Raw genomic sequence first — 21,178 nt, 5'->3', positions numbered from 1 at the left:
GGAAATGGATGTACAAAAAGTGTGCCACCAAATCTGTTGACATAACTACAATTCCGCTGTACAGTGTACCAGATGCATTTTGATTATGCAGCAAAGTCTGTCGAGTACTCAGAAACATACCAGCCAGACATCTGGGCACTTGTACAGATCCATGGGCCTATTCTGTATGTTAAAGCATTTCATTACAGGATGCATCCCAGATTTCTTCCTGACACTGATGCCACTTACTTTAGCTTCATTTTATAGCTATAGAAAAGGTTCAAAGTTATCGGACTTTAATTGAAGAGCCTTCTGTTCATTTCCTGCCTCAATGAATATAAAATAAACAAGTAACTTTCTGTCTCCAAGTTGCAGTCAAGAGTCCTAAAATGCACTCAAGATTTTTCATATTAAATGACCATAACTAACACTGAAGAAAATTGAATCTTACTATACGCACTTCCTACCTTTAAAGCCAACAGGCTGGTTAAATTTAGATAAATCTATGGTCGTTGGTATCAAATTAAGGGCATCTTTTTATTTTAACAATACTAAAAACAGGAGAATCTACTGTACAGGGTAACAGAAAAATATAGATCTTGGGCCATATAAAACACATACAAGGTGTCTGTTCAAAATCGCGTGTTGTAGCTCATGATCAATTGTTGTCAGCTTTTTAAATAAATTACCTATTCTGCACTACTAAAAAAGGGAAACTATAGGACAGTTTTATAGGAAATATGATCTATAGTGTTATTATATGACCTTAATACCATAAACCAATTGTTTAAGGCTCTAATCCTGCAAACACTTACATGCTTAACATTAAGTAAGGGAGTAGTCCTGTTAATTTCAGTGGAACCACTCAGTTGCTTGATGTAAACATGCATGCATACATGCATGCAAGTGTTTGTAGAATCAGAGTCTTAGTTAAAACTGGTTTCTGATTCAATGTTTTTGATTTAAAGATAAGGGTGTCAACAGCAAACAACTTTGAACCATGGAAGTTTTTCTTTACCAGGAATACAATACGATATCTTTTATTGTCAAATCAAGATGACATGATTTTAGGCAGCACTGATATATCTATATATATCTGAGTAAAGATTAAGTTAGAAATTTGATAAGACAGCCATTTATTTTTCAGCAGAGACGAAGAGTCGTAGGGTTAAGATATAATAATCATTTTTCTGCTTTTAAAAATGATTCTTTAACAAACAGCAGTAACTCGGTGCAATTTTCAGTTATACAAAATGACATTTTCTATGTTACTATCAAAATATTCTGCATAACATTAATCTCTGTGCAGTTATTAACATATATACAGAACAGTGTTTCTCAGTAGAAATCAGTATGTTCCTTGCTGATAGTTTTTACCTTAGATTTACCAAAACCAAACCTAAAATTCATTTTATAATAGTAGAAAATCCTAATACTCATGATAAATAAAGGACTGAAGGTTTATTTCCCAGCAGTAAATGAATAAAGAAACTCCTCCAAGTTAAAGTCAAGCCGAGACTTAATTGTAATCAACTGTGATGAATCTGAGTGAGCTGGGAACATAACACATTTTCATGATGCATTATGTTGAGTACACAGAAGTGGAGGAATGTAAACAGACAGAAGGCACATGAAAGGCCCCGATCCAGTCTCCATGTGATGAAGTGAGAATTTCATAATTCTGTCATCAACAGTCTTTTCATCATCTTCTCTCTCTCGAGTTCACGCCTCAGAGTCTCAGCACTGTGTAATTAATGCACAAACAGCCAATTATGGGAACAACAAAATGCCACATATTTCAATTAAAAATAAATAACATTTTTAAAGTACCAAGGGAAGGAGAAAGGTTCAGTTTGATTCAGTGAAAAAGCTGAAAATAGATGTTTGAGTCAGAAGTGAAAATCATTTGACATTTTGAGTAGTAAAGAAAAGCAACCAAGGGGGGAAAAAGCATGAGACATTTTAGGGCTTACTCCTTCTCCCCACAAAGCCACTGATAAAGTTCCCATTGACTTCAATGAAAGCAAGATTAAAAGCTCAGTTTCTTGTTAATTGATGTAAAAGCCATTTAAAAAGACTTGTATTGCAGCAATCTGCTCCTCAGGGCCCAGATCGCCTTTCAGTTTCCTGCATGGTTTGGTCCTAGAGGAGGTTTCTTTTCACTACATAGCCTACAGCATTATTTAGTGTGCACTCAAGTGAATGGGAAGCCGAGCTGGATTAAGTGCTAGAGATCTTGCCTGGGATCATGGAACGATGTTGCTGTGATGTCGTCACACACTGGCTAGGAAGCACAAGGAGTAGACGTCTCCATGAAGCATTCTGGTCCAGGAGGAGGAACTGAGCAGGAAGAAGCTGCTGTGAAGCAGCTAAGCATTCCTCCTTACACAGGGAAAGGGAGGAAGAGGAGTCTACCCAAGCCCATCCATGCCCACAGCCACCTGACTGGACCATGCCCCCATCTCAAGTGGACATCTAGCGTTGGTGGTGTAAGCACTGTGGGATGGAATGTTACCACTGCTACTCCTGCTCAGCCAAACCTGGGGAGAAGGAAGGCTGGATCTGCTGCTGCTCTGCAGGTGGCTGTTATGGGGAAGTGGCTGTAGACTTCTGCCATTTTTAGTCCTTGAGTGGGCTCAGGCTTTCCCCCCAGTCTACTGCTGCTCTGCATCTTCAGATGAGCCATGCCCCTCCCTGTCTATTCCCTCAGTCCGCTGCTGATCCTAGTGTTTGAGTGGGCTAATGCCCATGCAGCTCATGGTTACTGCAGCCCCTTAACTATGGCCAAGGAGGGAGAGAGCTTTGTTACCATCTCCTCTGATGACCCACCAAGTCTCCTGGTTCTTTACATTTCTGGCAGACCATGGTGGGGACTGTGATGGGACACGCCCTCATCCCACTGACCGAAAAGGCTAACGAGCATTCCTACACTCAAGCAGCACCAGTTAGACGCACCTGCAGAACATGCTCCAGCTGAAGAAGGGCAGCTTCAAAAGGTGAAACTTGCCATAGAGAAGGGGGGAAGTTTACCCTGGAGGAGAAGCTGCCAGGGACTGCTAGTGAGTTCCAGTAGCAAGGGGAGCTCAGCCTGAGGCAGCAACTAACCTTTCCTTTCCCTTCCCACCCTTGATTGTGGACACTATAAGCCTGATACGGGCAAAGGGCCCGGGAGGGCTGCTCCCAGCCAGTGACCTGTGGTGGGACCTGGGGAGTGTCACCAGGGACTAGAAGCAATTGGACACAGAAAGGGCCCTGGAGTGAGCTGAACTCCTGCCACGAACAGAGAACTCGCCTGCGAGTAGGGGCTCCTGTAGGCGACACAGGTGCAAGAGAATCAAAGAGCCTATGGCCGAGGCCAGGCTGAGGGTTGGCCCACTACTAGGACCTAGTACAGGAATTATAGGGGTATGTGAGGGGACCCTCTCCCCGGAGCTCTTTGGGGTAGCTGGGTCTGAGGGGGTGGGGCTGCTGCCATGACACATACAGCACATTCTCTGGGTCTGCCAGCACCCCTATTTGAGAACTAGGGGGGATTGCTGGAGAGGAGAAGAGAAGGAAGTGGGGGAGAACACTATGCAGGTAAAGACAGAGGGAGGGGAATGAAGCAGGCAGAGGGAGAGAGAAGAAAAGAGGGAATGTCTTTAGAGTTTACTCTTCAGAATGTGCCAGGTTTATGTATAACTGCTGCAAAATTGCCCCTGGTCCTTTTTTAATTTTGGCCTTTGGAATGGACCAGATTTCACCAAATGGCTAGTATTTTCAAAACTTTTGCTCAGGAAAGAATCCTTTAGAATCTCTCTCAACCATTTGCTGAATATTTTGTGGGCTATCCAGAAGGTATTGCTAGGGTGACCAGATGTACCGATTTTATCAGGACAGTCCCGATATTTGGGGCTTTTTCTTATATAGTCACCTATTACCCCTCACCCCCGTTCCGATTTTTCACACTTTCTATCTGGTCATCCTAGATATTGCACAGGCTGCTTGCACCTACTGAGCCAGCTCTGCCTTCAGTCTCATGCATCTTTCATATTCTTTCATTGTTAACTACTAGTAGCTTGAGAGACACTAAGAGCACGTGAGTAGATTTATTTATACATTCTATAAAAGGGCAACCCTTAACAACAGTTTATGAAGAGGCACAAGTGCACGCTGGGAAGTAAAGATGGTTAGCAGCACAAGAGAAAGACGCAATAGTTAGGATTTTTCTTTTTTAGATTAAGCGTTTTGTGCAAATTTTAATGCAGGGATCAGCAACGTTTGACATGCGGCCTGCCAGGGTAAGCCCCCCGGCGGGCCGGGCTGGTGTGTTTACCTGCCGTATCTGCAGGTTCGGCCAATCGTGGCTCCCACTGGCCACGGTTCGCCGTCCCAGGCCAATGGGGGCTGCGGGAAGCAGCGACCAGCACATCCCTCAGCCCGTGCCGCTTCCCACAGCCCCCATTGGCCTGGGACGGCGAACCGTGGCCAGTGGGAGCCGCGACTGGCCGAACCTGCAGATACGGCAGCGCCAGGGGCTGAGCAGCGAGCTCCCCCCGGCCCACTGGAAAGTCGGCGCCTGTAGCTCCAGTCGGTGCCTGTCCACGGAGCCGCGTGTTCACTGCCGAAGAGCCGCACGTGGCTCCGGAGCCACCGGTTGGCCCCCCCTGGAATAGACAGTTTGGCTAATTCAGCACTCATCAGTCTCTAGAGAAGAAAGATTACCATTAGAAACAATTGTAAGATGGAAGAATTGAAGAAGAGTAGGTTTTCTGTGGGAAGCTGGAACATGCTTTTTTGCTATTTCATGCTATAAGAAGAACAATTGCAACCTGACACTACTCTGAAAATTCAGCACCTGGTATTCATCGGAAAGAGTATCTATTTCTCAGCCCTTCCCAGTTAGCACTGACTTTAGAGAAACAGATTGCGACAGCAGTTGTTAAAAACAAACCAGTAGTTCAGGGGAGGTGATTTGTCTCAGAAAAAATGGCACACCCTTTTCTCTCCAGGCCAGTGGTTATGGAGGTGGTGTGTTTGGCCTTCAGAGGAGGGCAACTGCTGGCTGAATCACCAGTTAGGAGTGGCTTTCAATTCAGAGAAAGTTTCTTATGCTTTCCACTTGTCCTGAGGTAAGTACCAAATGGCAGCTGACTTTACACATTAGTGGAAATTGTAGTTTAGGATGAAAGGCTCAGCGGGTTCTTTCCCATTACATTTATGATAGAATAAAAGAAATCAAACTCTTGGGAACCTAGAGAGAGACACAGAGTACTGCTATGAACTGCTCAATACCTGTCTGCCAGAGAAATAGGTTTGTGTGATGAATATATCGTCTGCACTGTTGGGGTTGGGACGGTCTCTGCCAAGGACCTCATTGCAAGTGAAGGCGATACTGGTGGTAACAGCTTAGGTGATGACTGCACAGCACAGCACACTAATTTGCTGTCTATAAATTCTGCCTAAGAAGAAAATAACGAAAAGGAGAAGTTAGTTTTGATTTTTTCTGCCCACTTTCTCTCAAACACTCGTTATCAGCAACTTTCCTCTAATAAAGAGGGAAAAAGAGAGATTGCCCTATAGTTGCCCAGTGGCCTTTTAAGAACCAGGAAGCAACCCTCATATATAATGAAACAGACACTTCTTTGGACAGAGATTCAATGGTTGTGCACTGATGACAAGTCTGACTATAAAGTCCACTGTGTGAGACTGAACTCAGTTCACGGGTACATTCCACACTAAATATGGACCCATAACCTATAAACATGCTGTTTATCACCATTTTATTTGGTTTAAACCTGATATGGGGAGCTGACCAGAAGTGTCCTCTTGAATAGAGCCCTGTCAAAATGAACTCGTAGGTCCCTTGACAACTGGGCATTTTATTAAAGTCGAGTGTGCATGAGTCTGGGTCTAATTGTTCTGTGTAGTGGAGCACACCCGAAAAAAAAATACCCAGTGGCAACTAGCAACAGACAATGTCATATAAAATGTACAGAACCACAACAAACTCCCGACTCTTTCTCCACACTGCACAGCTGATGCTATGGCATCACAAATCCTGCAACATCAAAGGCTGGGTATCCTGTCATTCCTGAAAAAAATGACACTGACCCACTGTTTGCACAGGACCATTTAATGACAAGCAGGGAGCAGCCTGTGTCTGCTCGCGCGTTACCGAGTTGATAGGAATGTACAGTAGCAGCAATCTTTCGGTGCTTCAGAATAGTCCCGACATGTTCGTGCGATTATCAGCTGAGTTTTTTTTCTTGACAACCTGTTCTTTGAAGCTTGACTCAGTCTTCACAACAGGAGGAAGAAAAGTCAGCACAACAGGGAGGCAGAGAATTGTTATCCGGCTATTGGACTATGTGTCTTTTTTCATCACTTTTCAAATTATGTGAGCTACTTATAATGAACAAATACTGAATGGAGACACTTGTGCATTGGGATACAGTCTGCAGGTTAAATCAATGAGTGATCCAGGAAGAAGCTGGAGTCGGGTCTTTTTTACATTTCCCAGCCTCTCTTTTGACTGAAAGCAGAGAGTCCATTCCAGACGAACATACTAAGGATGAGCCTTTCCCAGTCATTCTATGAAACCAGTAAAATGAAAAATGGTAAAATAAAACCAAACGAACAAGAAAAAAACAAGCAAACAAACCCCCCTCTAATCCTGACCAATTATAGGCCTAATTATTAAAAAAGGTAAGAGGCCAAACTTTTCTGGCATTTCCCTTTTAAAGCTCAATGTCAAAATCCAGATGCAAGCAAATTTTGCAGTCCTCATGCAGCATTTTGTCTCATAAGGACTGTCAGATCAGGCTTTACGTCATAAAATACTGGCACCATGGCACAATTCCTCAGTGGGAATAAGTTGTCATAACCCAACTGAAGTCAATGGAGCTAGGACAACTGACACCAGCTTAGGATTTGCCCTATTTTTAATGGTTATTTTAGATAGGTATGTAGTACTATTTTTCTCTAGAGTATATATTTATATACTTATGTGTTGTGACGTGGTCAGGCCAGATGGCTACAAAAGAGTGGTTGAAGGTAGGTACATTAGTTCCAGGTTAAGCAGGTCCCTTTTCCCTGGGTAAAATAACAGGGACTATTCCAGAACACTCAGGAACTTTCTAGAACTAATTAAGGCAGGCAGGCTAATTAGGACACCTGTAGCCAATTGGGAAGCTGCTAGAATTAATTAAGGCTAATCAGGACACCTGGTTTAAAAGGGCTCTCACTCCAGCTAGTGAGGTGCATGTAAGGAACTGGGAGTGACAGGATGTGCTGCTGGAGGACGGAGGAGTACAACCGTTAACAGACCTCAGGAGGAAGATCCTGTGGTGAGGACAAAGAAGGTGTTGGGAGGAGGCTATGGGGAAGTAGCCCAGGGAATTGTAGCTATCATTCAGCTGTTCCAGGAGGCACTCTAGACAGCTGCAATCCACAGGACCCTGGGGTAGAGGGTGAGCACGGGTTCCCCCCAAACCTCCCAACTCCTGAGGTTCCACCAGAAGGGAAGTTCTCTGAGCTGTTCCCCAACCCACATGGTGGATCAGCAGAAACTACGGGGATTGTTCTTACTCTTTTTCCCCCATCCTGGCCATTGATGAGTTTATCTGAGTGAACGGCAGATTTGAGCCACAAAAGTGGCCAAATTGAGGGCTACTGTGAATCTCTGAGGCGAGCAAAATCCGCCAATAAGTGCAGGACCCATCAAGGTAGAGGAGGAACTTTGTCACAGTGTATACAGTATATTGGGCCAGATCTTCAGCTGGTGTGAATCAAAGTAGCTCCATTAAGTCAACAGATTTATGATTTACACCAGTCAACACAGATAAAATTTAATCAGATTTATTTCCCCCCCAAATAAAAAAATCAGTTTAGCTCTTTATAAACTGCAGAATTATAAAACCAGAAAATAGCCTCCAAAGCTTACTTGTTTATTAATATTTTTTGTTTTTCTATAAAATAAAAAAATAGACATTTTTGGCTCTAATAAGCATTTTCAAAGCAAAACCTACCTTAAAATCAAAAAATACCAACAACAAAACAACCCCCAAAATTTTGCAGGCTGTTCATAACATGAAAAAGAAGCAAGGGAAAGGAAAATGAACCACAAATATTTGCAGCTGCATAATGCTGTGCATGACTAGGATACATTCAGAGTTAGATCTGGCTCTGTCCTTGAAATTTTGCGCTAATGCATTTGTTTGTGTTGTTTTGTTGAGGCCAAACATGGGGTGACACCTAGCACAACTGGTGTGTTAAAATGAACTGAAAAACAATTGACTTGAAGCCAATATTTCTTTGTTCAATGATCCCCATTATTCAGGTTGTGGGACAGGGATAACTGCATAGAATAGAAATTTGTTCACTTCCCTGCAATCTTCTTGGTACTTCCTGGTTTACTAAAGATTTCCCACAATGCATAATTCTATGACAAAACAAATACCATGGGCTGCATGGGTTGAAATGTAATTTTAGATATTTGTGATGTTGCATTGTGGTTTTTTTCAGTGAACCAGTACTCTGAAGAGGAAAAGATGAATTGTGGATAGGTTAGTTAGAACTTATTTATATGCTGATTATCCCTCCCTCTTGTCCCACCCAACAAAACCTAATTAGTAGAGCTGGTCAAAAATTTTCCACTAACTTTTCCATGTCAAAATAGCTTTTTAGCTAAATGGAAATTTTTATTAATGTTCAGCTTTCATTACAAAGCGAACATTTTTCAGTTTGGTGTTCAGTGAAACCTAGCAAAATGTCAGTGTTGTTTGACATTTTTTACAGGGGAACTAGTGGGGATATTATTCTGCACAGATTTCTGTGTGTAACTCAGTTTTTTAATCCGGGACATAAAAGTGGAAGCTTTCTTGCCATTTTTATTAAAGTGGGTACCATCCAGCCTGGATGACTTTTTCAATAATTCTGTTTTGATGGGCTTGAAAGGTTTCAATATATATGTTGGGATATTTTTAATTAGAGCAAAAAATAGATATGAAGCAGATTCTGATAAATTTTTCAATTTCTCTCACTAAAATAAGACTTAAAAAATAGACACGTGACTCCCTCTCACCCTCTCCCCCAAAAGAAAGTGTCCCAAGGTAAGGGGGATCATGATCAAGCCTTAACCTCTTTCTTTAATAACTCACTAAGTGCAGACAGATACTGTAGCTGTCCCAGTTGTGAATAAGGTTCCATATTACATATTTAACCACATGAGAGAGAAAACAGATTTGGGGCTCAGGACAGAAGTTAAGGTTTAAGTCGGAATGACTTCATTTTATGAGTTTAATTTAGGAATGTCACACTCGTGACTGTGAAGTGTAATTCTAACATGAGAAGGTTTCTCCTCTGTGGCTGCTAAGCCACATCCCAGTTTGGGAAGGACATGCAGAGGATTTCAGTCAGAGTCCCATGCATAATACCTAGTTGTTTCGAGTTCTAATATTAATTTTAACAAGTCCCTCAATTGTTTAAATGTCTTGTTTCTTCTACCTATCATACTCACACTGCTACTCTAAGGTTGGGCATTCAGGGTACAGTACTATTAGATCGGTCGGGCTTATTTTTATATTGTTATACAGTTATTAGTCCTGTTTATGTGGTACTGTGCAGTATGCCTTGTGCAAAGGGACATATCCCAAAGCCCGCACCTCACTTCTTTCTCAAGCAACATTTCCAGGGAGGTTTAATGGGAGATTTTCCCAAATAAGAAGTAAGGATTCCAAGATTCAGCTCTAGGTTGTTAAATAACACGGACGTTTATAGCAGCATGCGACTGTAGTCATCATCATACAACTGTTTTATATTAATTGTAACTCCTCGTTTCAATTCAGAATACAATCTCCATGAAAATTAGGTCCCCTAGAAGACAGAGACAGGCTTTGTAAAGGGGACAAAGGCCAATTCAGCAAAGATTCCATGCAGCGTATGGATTTAGTGGCTATGCCCACACCATTGCCTGCCCTTCCTGTTTATTCAGAGTCTGTGCAGCCTCACCCACGCCCTCTACAGTAGAACTGTGGGAGTGCAGCTGTATTTTGTGACCTGCTGCCCTGAAGTGTTTCACCTTCAATCCTTATTTCTGCTTCTAGTAATCTCCAACACACCAATGAAGGCAAGTTTACGATACAAGTCATGGCCATATTTGATTGATTTGCAGTCTAAGCCACATTTGGAAAGTATCTTTATTAGGACTGTTAAAGGCAAAACTTCTGACATTGTTTAAAAAAATAATCTGAGTTGCAAGTGCTGTGTTAAATACACAGTTTTTCAGTTGCATGTTCTACTTACAGAAAACTGTGGTACTGTTGTAAAAGGATCGAAAAAAGGATTAGCTGTATCAGCAGGGAATGTCTTTATCTTTAAAAAAAGATAAAGAAAAAGATGTTACTTTCAGAGCCTAAAAATGAAAAACAAAACCAAAAAAAAGCAGCAAAGCACTGCAAGTATAGCAATGTCTGACAAACTCGAACGGTTCAGCAGCATTCAGATAAACCAGCTCAAAAGACGACCACTTCAAAACACATATGTAAGTTAGTGAGGAATATTCAAAGGATAAGACCTGACTGAATTATTTTACCCAGGTAATTAAATGTAATATGAAATAGCTCTTATATAAACATATTCTGAACTGACTGCATCCGATATGTCTTCAGCTCTATAACTAGTCACGACATTATTTGGCTTGTTCTAGTGACCACCACACATTTTCTAATTGGTAATACAAAGCTCAGTGATAGGAAACCTTACACAGTGTTAGCTTGTGGTTAGGAACTTCAGCTAAAGAACTTTTGTTTTATGGATTTTACACATCCATACTTTTAGTTATTTATAGATAGCACAGCGCTGCAAATGAAGTGTCAGACAGGACAAGAAGAAAGCACCAAAAAATCACTGTAGGCAATTGATTGGTAATCACTGTCCCCGGTAATGTTAAGAACTTCAATCTTACCCATTCCAGTGGTGTTCTAAGGATCAAGCTACATCTCAGGAGGTATTACTAAAGGAGTGTTGAAAATACTATTAGAGACCATTATGCCATTGGATTGCATCTGTACTGAGAATTTTCAGTGCAAAATCCTGGTCTCATTTAAGTCAATGGCAAAACTCCCATTGATTTCATAAAAGCCAGGATTTCACCCTGAGTGTAGACAAGGCTTTGGTGTAAATTATTTCTGGGCTTAGTACCATCTTGAATATTAAATGAAGAAAAATAAATTAAACAAATAGCAACCAAGCATTGTCTCTTTTTGATTATAGGTGGTATGCATGTCATTATCCTCCTATCTAGAATGCAGAAATCTCATTAATCCATTCAGGAAGAGGACAAAGTAAAAAGTATTTATCAACTAGAAGTATTGATTTCAAACTGCACTTCATATTTCCACTTGGGGAAAATGTATTATATACTGAAAAATGTAGTTATCACTTTAATGGAACAACTTTTTTAATGTATGTTTATTATGCATGCCTTATCATAGAATTAGTGCGTTATGTTGAAGTAGCTGCTAATAAACAAGGAACACATTCAAGTGCCGACCCAGTTGCCCGAGAAAGGAACACCTGAAATTATGAGATCAAAAGTAATAAAGAAAATGCATATTGTCATTTGTTTTGTAAACAAAACACCAGACACACATTTGGTTTGTAAACGTGCCATTCAAAATTCATATCCAGCTGTGGCCCAACATTCACACAAGGACAAAAACGCTCAGGTGTGTAAACACCTGTTTAACTGAATGTGGATGACTAGAAATAATCACGTAGCTGTATTTGAAAGGTCACTGCACTAGAAAACAATTCTCTAAACCATGAAGATACCTGTGTAGAGATAGCAAGAGGAACATTTCAGACTTTTCATAAATATTGATGTATCTACATTCCATCAGTAAACTTGATTTTGAGTTACTATGTGCACTTACTGACACTCATTACAATACAATATACAAATTGTATTGCTAAGTGAGTCTGTTATGTTATACCGATATCTAAATCTGCCAGTATAACATGAATGATTCTGAAGTGGCTGTGTCTTTTTGAGACAACAAACCCAGAAGTCAATCTTGTCATTCTAGATTTATGAAGTGTTTACATTTCAGTGTTTGAGAATAAGATACAGAGTGCTGTATTATAACACAGTACTGTAGCCAAAATCAAAGTATTATACAAATCTAAAATCAGTCACTCATATCTGACTTTAGTTTGATATGCAGCAACCCAAATCTCTCTAATTTTCTGGATTGGTCTCATTAGGAGAACAAAGTTTAGTTACTGAAAATGAAGGTGAAGAATGATGCAAATGTTATTATCATGATAAATGAAGTGGGGGGGTGGGCGGGGGGAAGGGGAGCTCCCTTTTATGGACACCCAGCCAGCCAGCAACTATAAAATTCCTCTTAGTAGCTGTTTTCTAATTGGTCTACCTGTAGAGGGTTAAAAAGTCTCACTGCTATGTATAGGTAAAAGGAAGTGAGTGGGCACCTGGCCAAAAGAGCCAATGGGAAGGCTAGAACTTTTTAAAATTGAAACAAGACTCCCCTTTTGTCTGTCTGTTGTTGTTCTCCCGGGGAGAGGTGGACAGGGCAGAGGCATACTGTAAGAAGCTTGGGGCCAGGTATGAAACAATCCTCAATATCATACCTAGAAACTACTCATTTAAAACCCTAGATATTTAAGTAGATCAGGAAATGTCTAGGGAGATGTGATTGGGTTTATTCCTTTTATTTTGTTATGGTTTGTTGCTTCCTCTGTGCTAACTCCAGGTGCTTTTGTTTTTCTTGTAACCTTTAAACTGGACCTCAAGAAAGTTATTCTTGGTACTTAATATTTGTAGTTGCTTTTTTAAAATCTAGCAATAGCTTGAGTTCCCAGATGTATTTTCTTTCTTTTTTTTATTAATAAAATTTAAGAACACAATTGGATTTTTGTGTCTTAAGAGGTTTGTGCACGTTTAATTAGCTGGTGGCAACAGCTGATTTCCTTCTTTTTCTTTCTCCGCTCTTCCCTGGAGGTGGGGGTATGTGTGAAAGGGCTTGAGGGTACCCCACCGTAAGGAATTCCCAAGTGTGCCTTCCTGGCCTCTCAAAGGGGTTCTGCACTAGGGTGGTGGTAGCGCTTACCAATCCAAGGTCAGAGAAAAGCTGTAACCTTGGGAGTTTAATACAAGCCTGGAGCGGCCAGCATTAATTTTTAGAATCCTTGTGGGCCCCCACCTTCTGTACTCAAAGTGCCAGAGTGGGGAATTAGCCTTGACAGTTATTCAAGAGCCTATTGAGAGTATTGACCAGAAGCACATTAAAAAAGTTGGTCTTGATTACACACTGAGATACATAGTGACGTGGAAAAAAGAATCTTCTAAAGTCAGCCACTAAATCTGTACATGTCAGAGGCCCAAATTTTGTGTCAATACACAGCTAAGGTCAGTTCATCTGATTTAATTTCAAACCCAATTTTCCCTTTTCCGGAGTTGTGTTTATTTAATCTGAGGACAGAGAATTCCAGACAAACAAAATTAAAAGATTTTGTAGGTCCCCAGGACACCACTTCCAGCCATCAGTCAGGTTTAACTCAACTCAGAACAACTAAGGCACATGAGAAAAACTCATACCCATGCAGCACTTAGGAGCCAGAAAGCGAAGCCATTCTGCCCACTCTGCCACAGTCCAATCCTTTTGTCTCCCTCATTTCTTTTTCTTCTGAGGAGTTTTACATGAGTAGCAACATATACCTGTTCACGCAGACTGTGCCCTGCCAGGAATACAGCTGAGAATTCTCCCGCAGTTGGTGTAGAAGGAGGGAGCTCATGCTGTCTTGTTTGGAATGGCTGGAGGTTGCAATGGCTGAAGCTGGTTTGGTTGTTCTGGTCTGTGAAACAGGCAGGGTGCCTCGAATAGCCTGATTACAAAAATGATACTGATACAGGCAATGATACTGATCTCTTCTGTAAAGTGCTTTGAGATCTATTGATGAAAAGAGCTACAGTAGAATCTCAGAGTCACGAACACCTCAGGAATGGAGGTTGTTTGTAACTCTGAAATGTTCATAACTCTGAAAAAAAACATTATGGATGTTCTTTCAAAAGTTTGCAACTGAACATTGACTTAAGCCAGCTTTGAAACTTTAAGATGCAGAAGAAAAATGCTGCTCTTTATTTTTTTAGCAATTTACATTTAACACTGTACTGTACTGTATTTGCTTTTTTTGTGGGAGGTCTCTGCTTCTGCCTGATTTTGTACTTATGGTTTCAAATGTGGTGTGTGATTGACTGGTCAGTTAGTAACTCTGGTATTCATAATTCTGAGGTTCTACTGTATATAAAAGCTCGTTATTTCCTAGAGCCTCTTTTTATATCCTGGTGCAGTTAAACTGTTGAAATATAATATTTAACATTGGGAATACTAGTGAAGGAATTGGCTAACTAAGGTAGAACTGCATTCAGACCTCTCAACCACACATTTTGCCTAGGAGCCCATGTGGATCCTCTCATTCTGCATTTCCAACAAGCCTGGAAGCGTGCTGTAGACAGCAGCAATCAGCAGTGGTGGCCAACTGGTGGGAATAAACAAAGGAGGAAACCCTTGAATATGGCCTGCTCCCAGAGGAAGGAGCTGCTAAGGGACGCTATCTGGATAGGAAGAAGAGTGGAGCCAAGGTAAGTTACATGGAGCTATTTCCATTTTCCCCAGTGAGCCCATTGCTGAAGGTGTCAGGTAGCTTTCTGACTTTTCCTCAGAGCCATGTTATGGATTGAGAATGAGGCAGGAAGGAGAAAAAAGACTGATGGATTTTGTTGCCCCCTCCCCCCCCATAAGTGACATTATAATGGCTTTGAATGATAAAACCTGTTCTTCACGATGTTTTCTCACTGTGAGAGACCAACCTGTCTGTCTTGCAAGTCGGTTAAAAATAGTGTTAATCATTAAATGTCAAGTTAAAATGGCTTTGATTGCATGATGTGCCACAAAACACAGGTGTTCCACATTTTGGCCATTGTCTCGTGTTCTGATGGCTTTTCTCATATACTGGCGTCTTTGGAGTGTGAGAGGTATGACTGCATTACCATGGCAAAAGTACCTTGGACAAACATGTAGTCCTCATCTAGAATATTTAGTTTGTTGAGTCAATAATTTGCTAGATTTTAGCAAACTCTTACTAAATGAGACAACGAGCCTAAATAAAGCGAACCAACACGTTCTGAACAGAAGTCCGTTGTCTGGTAAACTTCAAAGGGATTAATCTGAAAATCTGCTATACAGCAGAATAACATCATTACTTTTGAAGAAAAATAAGCAGAATTTTGATTCTCTGTGGATAATCTTTCCTAGAAGTGTGAGCACATTCCTGCTAGCATGGAAGCTGTTTACTGTATCCTAGCTGTATCTTGTCATAAAATGCTTTGGAGGCATCTCTGCCAGAGCTGCAAAGAATTATCAGTGTTATTTTGCCTTTTGTTTGCATTGCAAGGGGATGAGAAAAGAATAAACAAAGGGTGAGTAAAAGAAAAGAGAGAAGAGGGAAGTGTCATTCTTTGCTGATCTTTGCCTTTTCTTCAAGTTTGTCTAAAAAAGTCTTTTTGAATGTAATTTAAACTCGGGATAAAAGGAATTGTGCATCTGAAATTAACTATAACTATTTCCAGCAGATGGGACAATCACAAGCATCTCGGCCATTACAAAATTACCACTCTCAGGCACGCTGATCCTTTTTTCTTCTGCTCTTCTGTATTTAAGAGGAGAGAAGGTAAACTGACAGCACAGTATATCCACTGCCTTGGCATCAATTTCTTTTCCCTGTACGGAGGTTTGGAAACATTTAGTATTCTGTCTTGTGAGCGCACACTTGCTGTTCTTCACTTGAGTTCACTTGCACCCAGCACTTTATGGTTCACGGCCCTTGTAATACCTTCGGAAAAACATGTATTCCCAGTTGGTTTGAAATATGACCATTTATTTATACTGAGCCAGATGGGTCTCCAGAGGTAAGCAGAAGTTGTAGCTCTGACATAACAGCAGCTTCCTGTGCATTGTAGCGTAAGCAAAACTTCTACTACATGAGATGCTTTCACAGATACAGGTCTCTATGTGCACAGTGGCCAGAAGAGTATTTTGCAAAGCTCTATTTCAGAAACACATGGACTAGTCAACTTTGAACTTACCTAACTTCAGATCTATGGTGAAAAGGGGCCACACACCACACAGGGTAGAGAGGCCTGTTTGTATTCAGCCCAGCCAGAAGGGATCAGGGACCCAAGTTACCAGTTTACATGCTGTTTAGTATACCTTAGTACTGATTGATCTGAGGTATGACTTCATGAAGGTGGTTTATGTACCTATTGTACTAATTGACTGGCAGTATCTCCTTCCAAGACCAATGATCAGATCCTCCTCCTCTCTGGGTCTTTGCAGCTTTTTTACTGAAATTCTTCATCTGGTGCCATACAACTCCAGTGGGGGAAGCTATCTGGTGAGCTAGGAAATGCAAAGACAAACATGTAATGTCAATCATAGAGCAATACAGCATCTGTGGATTTTTAAAAAAATGAAAATAGCTCAACAGACACCAATACTCACTCAGGCAAAGTCCAAACCCAATTCATCCCCTTCAGTAAAGCTGTGGCAGGTGTGCGCTTTGGATCAGTGCATGAACACAAATGAAAAAAATAGTCCAATAAATTTGTAACATGACAGACACAGAATTACTGTATTAGTGAAACTACATATTATTGTTGAACCCAACCTTGGAAAAAGCTGTGAGGATCGAATAGCCTTATGAAGAACACCACTGCACCATAGACAATTTTCTAGTCAAAGAATTCCAGATCCATTATGCCTGTTTAAACAATACAATGTGTCAGTATCAGTGGAAGGATTAAATTCATAATTCATAAATTCATACAAACTGTGAAAATTTTGGAAAATGTACCTTTCATATCGTATTATGTGACAAAATGTGAAACTTCAGCAGCTGTTTTAGCTTCTGCTTAAGCTGGTGAACTCCCAGGTAACAGAAACACATTTTGTTGAATATTTCCATGTGTACTGTTGTCTTATCTGTGAAGGTAACAACTCCTTGTCTGATCCGCACGCTTCCCTTTACTTACCTCCTGTGTGATCAGACAGTAGCTTGAGGCCAAAGAAAGAGATTAATTAGCTGGCACTTAAATAACATTCAGCATTTTGAAACAACAGTCATTTTGAAAATCAGTGCCAGTAAATTTGATTCTTTAATTCCCCTGGTTGTCTTATATCATCCTCTATTTTTCATCCAAATTTGATAATTGTTTGCCAAATTTCTTGCATGTGCATACTCCCCTTATGTGCTGTCCTCGTGAAGTCCATTACCTTTAGAATTTCATTTATGTACCTTCCTTCATCAAACACAGCAAGACACATATATTCAGCTTGCTTAGCACAATCATCATAGGAAGAGGTCATGAGCCCCTTGGTGGTGCAAAGATGATGTAATGCTGGCTTAAACAGCCAGCAAAGGATTCCCCCAATTTGGTGGAATTCCCAGGTAGTGTCACTTTCTCTGTGCCACCTTCCCTGACATGGGGGCATAGTCAGAAGCAGAGAGCATGGTTGGGGTGCTGCTCCCTCTGCTGTGTTCCTGCAACCTCTGACTGTCAGACCATCTGCTGGGGGCCACTGCAGCGAGGTGAAAGTTGTAACTCAATCACAGTTAGGTTTTGTGGCCATGGTCCTCAATGCAGCAACAATATTCCATAGTTCCAGTTCCAGCATGGTTTGCAAGGGCTAATATACAACCCACCTACATTTACAAGCAGATCACCTCACAATCCCCTAGGCACAATGGTTAATAGAAATAGACGCAATACAAAGGCTGGACCTGGAGATGTTTGCTGTCCTGCCCTCCCAGATGGATATAATCTTGTTGGTGCTAGTGCCATTTTTGTGCGTCTCCTGGAGGTGGAACGTTCTGCTGTTCTTTGTCATGACGACTGTAAGTGTTGGTTGGATGTAGAGTAGTTTCTGGGTGGAGCAATGCTAATGCTGCTTCTAACAGTGCCTACTGTAGAGAGTGACAGGAATGCAAGGCAACCAGTCTGCACACAGAGTATCGAAAGAAAAGACGGTCCTCTCTCAGTTTCACCTTTTAACTTTGCCATGAGGCTGCACTGGTGATGAGATTTAGCTCTTCAAAGAGCACTGAGAGGGAGCAATGCAGCCGCTATACGCACGACATTCTCCATACTTTGATGGCCTTCAGTGCTCTTCTGGAGGAAGTTGTGAACGTGAACAAGCTTAAGAGAAACACTACAACATGTGCTGAGGTTATCCTGAACTACAGCTCCTCGGAGACAACAGAGCAAGACATGATGTCACTAAAACCAGCCTGACACAGCTGCATTCGCTTGGACTTTGTTTTGAGGCAGAAAAGAGTGTTTTGCCTAGACTGGATCCTAATAAGTAGGTTGCATCACTAGGATACCATTGGTAATCCAAGTTAACTTCTTTCTGCCATTACCAGTCACCTCAACAGCATTAGAAAATTAGTTTTTGGATTGTGCACAGCAAAGAAAAATAAACATCAAGAAACATACCCCTGCAGAACAACAGACAGAAGTTGTTGTCATAGAAGTTCTGGAGCTACCAGAAAGCAGCCAGATGGGTGATGTGAAGAGAAAGTAAAAGAATAAGGTGATTCATACCACAATGAGAAAGCCTCAAGTAAAGCATAAGTCATACAATCATGTCTTTCCAGTGAGCAGATTGTATGAGTGTTGGAGTGCTAGAAGATAATTGAAGCATATGGAGCGGTTGCCCACTATACAAATCATTCTTTACACCCACAGAGCTTGTTGATGGTCCACCATCCAACAACTGTTCACTTCTCATGCTTGGTAACTAAGAGCTTAAGCATCAATGCGAACAGCCTAAATCCGCCAACCTGATGATATTTTTAGAAAGACAGATCGATTATGCATTCTGTACAAAAAAGTGTTTCCTCTTATCAGATTCAAAAGTACCATGGTCATGCTGCTCTACTAAACAGTTACTGCAGATCGATGCCAGCATTGTACCATATGACTCTTGTCCAGTGCAAACAAACATGTTATCTGTGTGCCGAACCTGATTTCTGCCAACACAAAAGCAAAAGTCCTGAAATTCCTGAGATTTCCAGACAACCCTCCAAACTTGGCTTCACTGACTGCTAATGTCAGGATAATAATAAGTAATTTGAATTAAACTGTTCTCTTATTTTGCAGGTATCTCATGATTTATTGTGGCCATTATAATCCCCAATGATTTTCACAAGACCATGTTCTGAATGCAAAAACATTGCACAGAATGGCTTAAAGTCCCAGTGGCTGCAGGAAGCTGTTAAAATTACAGGCTGGTGCAATCAACGCTTATGAGCCTTGATCCAGTAAAGCACGTAAGCATGTGCTTAACTTTAAACCTGTGATTAGTGCCATTGACCTCAATGGGACTATTCAAAGGTTTAAAGTTAAGCACATGCTTGGATAATAAACTTGGAAATATTGAAGTAGAATAAAAAATCTTGGATAGTTTCACCGCACTGTATTCTGCAGCTCTGGTTACAGTGAACGTTTGCAGAGAGTGAAGTTTTTCTGTGAAAAATATGAAATTCATGATAATAGGCTTCCATTTTTCGACTTGCAATGCAAGATCAATTAAAACTGAAACGAGATCATTGTCACTTCAGATGTGATGGGCACAATAGCTATTTTATTCCTTCAGTAGGATTTACCTGATTTTAATCAAAATGTGTATAGGATGCAATAGTTTGTGATTAGTACATGTTCAGATTTAATCTGGTGTTTACTAAATTGTTTGCAATAGCTATTACAGCAAAGAAACTATTTACCAATAACTAATATGGCTGCTAAATATTAAAACTGCCTGACACCAGGTGTTGAAAACCCATCTGTATTACAGGTATCAGTGAGTAAAATTCCAGGGCACAAGTTCAAACACATAACAGTTCGTGATTCTAGTGTTTATAAATTCAAACACTTGCATGTTAATACCTCAACAGATTAGGTCCACTTTATTCATCCGATGGTTCTGCTTTTGGTGAGTCTTTCATGAAAACAATCCAGTAACACAGAAAAATATATAGTTGTTCATTTTCCATTGGATTGTTTCCACCTCTTCTTGAACAGATTGAGGCCTTTCCTGGAAAGCCAGTCTTGCAAATTAAGAAACAGCGGTCTAGCACATTTCACAGCTAGGGAGATTATTTAGCAGAAGGAGAATCCCAATTGATTGGGTCTATTAGCATGTAGCTGACTCTTGTCCATCCTCAGTTACATAAAGAATTTCTCCTTTGAAGGAATTGAGGGAAAAGCATAAAAAAAAATGTTCTACTCGGCATAGTAAAGAAAATAGCTTGTTTGCCTGAGGCTGCTTTTTTCATTCAAGCAGAGGCTTGCTTCTCTGTGGTTTGTATAAGGGGCAAAAAGATCCATGTGATGCATTATTAAAGAGAGTTCTCTGAAAGAAGCTGAAAAGGATTGTTATGCTTTCCTGTAAAATGAATGGGAACTGGGAAGCTCTTATTTGAAATGACAAATTCTGGTGCTTGAAAATGTATTTGCCAAAGAATGGTAATCCTTCTTTTAATACCTGGAGAGTCTATTGGGACCAGACCCAGTTTTCAGTACAAAAAGAATTCATATTATGGGCCAGATCTTGGGCCCCAATAAAATATGCTTGTTCTGCTCCAGCAGTACAAGGGAAGCTTGCAGCTGCCCTCAGTAAGAAACTTGGCATTCCCTGAGTGGCAAGTAGCCGGCCTAGTTTGCTCTATACCACCATGAAATTCAGTGCATTTTTTATCAGGTCCAATGTAAACACTGACCAGTAAACTTGATGATGTCATGTTTCAGAGTAGCAGCCATGTTAGTCTGTATTCACAAAAAGAAAAGGAGGACTTGTGGCACCTTAGAGACTAACCAATTTATTTGAGCGTAAGCTTTCATGAGCTACAGCTCACTTCATCGGATGCATTCAGTGCAGCTCACGAAAGCTTATGCTCAAATAAATTGGTTAGTCTCTAAGGTGCCACAAGTCCTCCTGTTCTTTTTGATGATGTTAGCTCATCTACTGTCATGGTGACTTCTAGGCTCTTCTCTTTAGGATTCAGTAAAACTTTTAATTTCTGCTGTGAAAAGGTCTATGGTACCCCAAGCTGCAGCCAGGATTTACAGCACCTGGAA

General features: G+C 40.9%; 1 protein-coding gene across 4 annotated transcripts in view; it reads right to left on the bottom strand.

Moving 5' to 3' along the window:
- Positions 1-1,008: 1,008 nt before the first annotated feature.
- The window catches only part of EPB41L4B (erythrocyte membrane protein band 4.1 like 4B), a 247,508-nt gene continuing 227,338 nt past the window's right edge, over positions 1,009-21,178 (bottom strand). For 2 of the 4 annotated variants that reach the window (XM_077810915.1, XM_077810916.1), the window contains exons 23-25: positions 10,264-10,332; positions 5,254-5,420; positions 1,009-1,722 (exon numbers count right to left, since the gene is read on the bottom strand). In XM_077810915.1, coding sequence (XP_077667041.1) covers positions 1,653-1,722; positions 5,254-5,420; positions 10,264-10,332 — 306 coding nt within the window. In that variant the 3' untranslated portion in view covers positions 1,009-1,652. Of the gene's footprint in view, positions 1,723-4,531; positions 4,666-5,253; positions 5,421-10,263; positions 10,333-21,178 lie in introns of those variants that run through there. The other 2 variants (XM_077810917.1, XM_077810918.1) reach the window with 2 other exon arrangements.

Source organism: Eretmochelys imbricata, chromosome 2 (assembly GCF_965152235.1).
Source record: "Eretmochelys imbricata isolate rEreImb1 chromosome 2, rEreImb1.hap1, whole genome shotgun sequence".
Lineage (NCBI taxonomy): Eukaryota > Metazoa > Chordata > Testudines > Cheloniidae > Eretmochelys > Eretmochelys imbricata.
This window is presented reverse-complemented; position numbering and strand designations above follow the sequence as displayed.